The sequence below is a fragment of the Suricata suricatta genome, chromosome 1 (genome assembly GCF_006229205.1).
Source record: "Suricata suricatta isolate VVHF042 chromosome 1, meerkat_22Aug2017_6uvM2_HiC, whole genome shotgun sequence".
Classification (NCBI taxonomy): Eukaryota; Metazoa; Chordata; class Mammalia; order Carnivora; family Herpestidae; genus Suricata; species Suricata suricatta.
The window spans coordinates 55,990,456-55,993,645 of record NC_043700.1 but is presented as its reverse complement, the minus strand read 5'-3'; the positions used below and the strand labels follow the sequence as shown (position 1 = coordinate 55,993,645).

At 32.2% G+C, this 3,190-nt stretch overlaps 1 protein-coding gene across 2 annotated transcripts in view; it reads right to left on the bottom strand.

Annotated features, from left to right (window-relative positions):
* Positions 1 to 1,892: 1,892 nt before the first annotated feature.
* NEK1 (NIMA related kinase 1) overlaps positions 1,893 to 3,190 on the bottom strand; it is a 216,246-nt gene continuing 214,948 nt past the window's right edge. For both annotated transcript variants that reach the window (XM_029938932.1, XM_029938937.1), the window contains one exon: positions 1,893 to 2,083. In XM_029938932.1, coding sequence (XP_029794792.1) covers positions 2,070 to 2,083 — 14 coding nt within the window. In that variant the 3' untranslated portion in view covers positions 1,893 to 2,069. The remainder of the gene's footprint in view (positions 2,084 to 3,190) is intronic.

Sequence of the window (3,190 nt, the reverse complement as noted above, 5' to 3'; positions counted from 1 at the left end):
ACACATGCACACATCATCTTTCAAGATCCATCAGCAATGAAGTGATAAGAGGTAGAGCATTTTTTAATGTATGAGGAAAAACCCTTTATTTATTAGTAAAAAAATTTTCAGCAGGGAGGTTAATTAGTGTGTGATATTCCTAAGAACAGGAAATCTCTGCCAAATTCTTAATGTATTTATGCTAAATATACTATTTCTAATTGAATGTATTCTTTTTCACTCTCCAAAGGAAATAAAGTTTTAAAAACTCCAATATGCTGCTAATAGCACAATTTTAGACCTGGAACTAATTTGACCCTGGCCTTTTATGTAAGTGGCTTCATTCACGTTACAACTCAATATCTTTGCCTGCTAAATGGAGATAATACTCTTGTTCTTTCTAGCTCTAAAATTTTTATGAATCTATAGATGCTTCCACACTTCACCTCAACATCTATGATAGACATTATGAAACAGTAATAGTCCTCTTCCCCTGGCACAATCTTCCCATAATAACAATCCAGAGCCACTTGCTACCAACTGACTGGAGATGGCACAAATCCTATTTGCCATCCCTTTTCTTATCTATATAAATGGCATCTTCTGAAATATGGTTAAACAACATTTCTCCTGTGTTATATACTTAGTAGCTTTTCTAAAGGCTCTGATAGGCTAAGAATTAAAAAATGACTCCCCAAAAAGATCATTCTCATTTTTCAGGATTGTAGAAAATTAAAGTGCAGGATTCAAATTCTTCTTTGAAAAAAAAAATAATGGAAATCATCAGGTAAGCCAAGAACCAGAAGTATTCTCACTCAGCTCATTGTAAAAGCATTCTATTAAGCACACAAATAAACAAAAGACAACAGAGAGTGCACTTCAGGTAGAGAATATAAATTTTAATAGTAATATCATAAAATAAACAAACATATAAAAATCAAGTATTTAGTTTTGGATGTTAGAAATAATATACATAATAAATTCATCAGAGTCCTGATAGTGCTGCAAGGTAAGATTTTACTGTTGAGATTATGCCAATCGGGCTGCTCTGTATCTGGGTTTCAAAAGTTATGCTTTTATTACCGAAAGCATCTGGACTTAAGACATCTCTAATGAAACCATGTAATACCTGGCATACTGCAGTTGGAGCGGTGTGACCATCATTTTAATGACCATGATGGAAATAAAATAGGCAAACATTTCCCTCCTTTGGAATATTAGTTACCCAAACTGTCACAGTGTCAAAATAAAAATGATTCCGTTCTCCTTTTTCCGTATTGCCTTGGAAACATATACACGAGAGGAAGTTAAAACCAAGAGGGCACCTTTATGATATATGCTATGTCAATGTTACAATACACAGACTAACTTTTAGATAGAAGATTCTTGATTCTGGTCCTTAAAAAGAAACAAGTAATTAACCAAGTTTTTCAATATCAGGAAATAAAATTTTGCTATTTTTCCATAATGAAGTCTTTCAATGATTTCTAAGACTGTTTCTATAGCCTGTTCCACTGAGCTAGTTCAGGAGACACACTGGTTGGAAAAGGACCCAGAATATAAACTTTAAGGCTAAAAATTCCATCTTTAAAATGTAAAGATTTAAATAGAGCCCTTGACAGGTTATTATAATAACACCAAATTGTTGGCTAAGAAAACATGTAGACAGAAAAAAAGGTCATGCTTATTTAAATGAAAAACCATAGGCAAGTCTTTCATAACTTAAGTAATTCTTTCAACCTAAACACGCTTGCTGAAATTGAAAGTTACCTTACTGCACTGGTAAATCTTTTTCAAAACCGTTAAGTCCAGTTGTGGATCAATGTCTCTTATGCTTTGGTTGGATAATTTAATAAATATTCTGTAAGAGGTAACTATAGAATTTAATGAACAAAATAAAATAGACAAAATACTACAATCTTAATTGAAAAACGGCATGTTTCCCCATCTTTTTCATGCAATCAGCATGCCCACCTTAAATCTGATATTTGTACAAAATTGCTACATTTCTCACTGAAGCTTGTTTTCTTATGTTTTTCTGATGGTGTAAATGTTTTCATACAGTTGAGGATTAAGGAATGTTCCAATAATTATTCATCATTATCTGTAGAAAAGAAAAAAATTAGTTCACTTCCTTGCAAATCAAACAGAATATATCTACTTAGTAAAACATTTTTTAAATGTAGTAAAAATGGTTTAAATATGGTTTTTATTTAATATCACTTAATATTATTTAATATTACTACCCAGCATAAAGTATTCAAACAATACAATGAAGAATAAAGTGGGAGACAAACATCACCTATAAGCCAAAGACAACCAATGTTAGTAATTCTATGTAAATCTTCTTAAACTGCATATGTCTTTCTTAATGCACATAATAGATGGAAGAATGGATAAGTAATAAAGCAAGATTCTAAAATATTAATGGCAGAATTTGGGTACTGGATAAATGGGTGACAAATGTAAACTTCTTTCAACTATTACATATGATGAAAATTTAAAATACATTGGGAAGGAATAAATCATGGATATACTCCATGTCAGTTTCAGTGGCTGCATATTATTTTATTTTATGGATAAGGCATAATTAAATTAACCATTTCTACTAATAAACACTTTGGTTGCTTCCAGTTTTTCTTTATTCTAAAAAAAAAAATACTGTTGAATAAATTTACAGACTGCTTGGTTTAATCCTACACAATAATCACTATTTTCTGCAATCTAGCAAAAGTGATCTTTCATTAAAATCCAAGCGTCAACTCAGATCATTGCACTTATTTTTTTATTTCTATTTTATTTATTTTTTGAAATTTATAATAGTTTATTGTCAAACTGGTTTCCATTCAACACCCAGTGCTCTTCCCCATAAGTGCCCTCCTCCATCACCACCACCTCTTTTCCTCCCTCCCCCTTCCCCTTCAACCCTCGGTTCGTTTTCAGTATTCAATAGTCTCTCATGATTTGCGTCCCTCTCTCTCCCCAACTCTCTTTCCCCTTCCCCTCCCTATGGTCCTCTGTTAGGTTTCTCCTGTTCTCCTGTTAGACCTATGAGTGCAAACATATGGTATTGGTCCTTCTCCATAGGCATGACACCCTCAAGGTCCAACCACTTTGCTACATATGGCCATATTTCATTCTTTCTCATTGCCATTTAGTACTCTATTGTGTGTGTATATATATATATATATATATATATATATATATATAT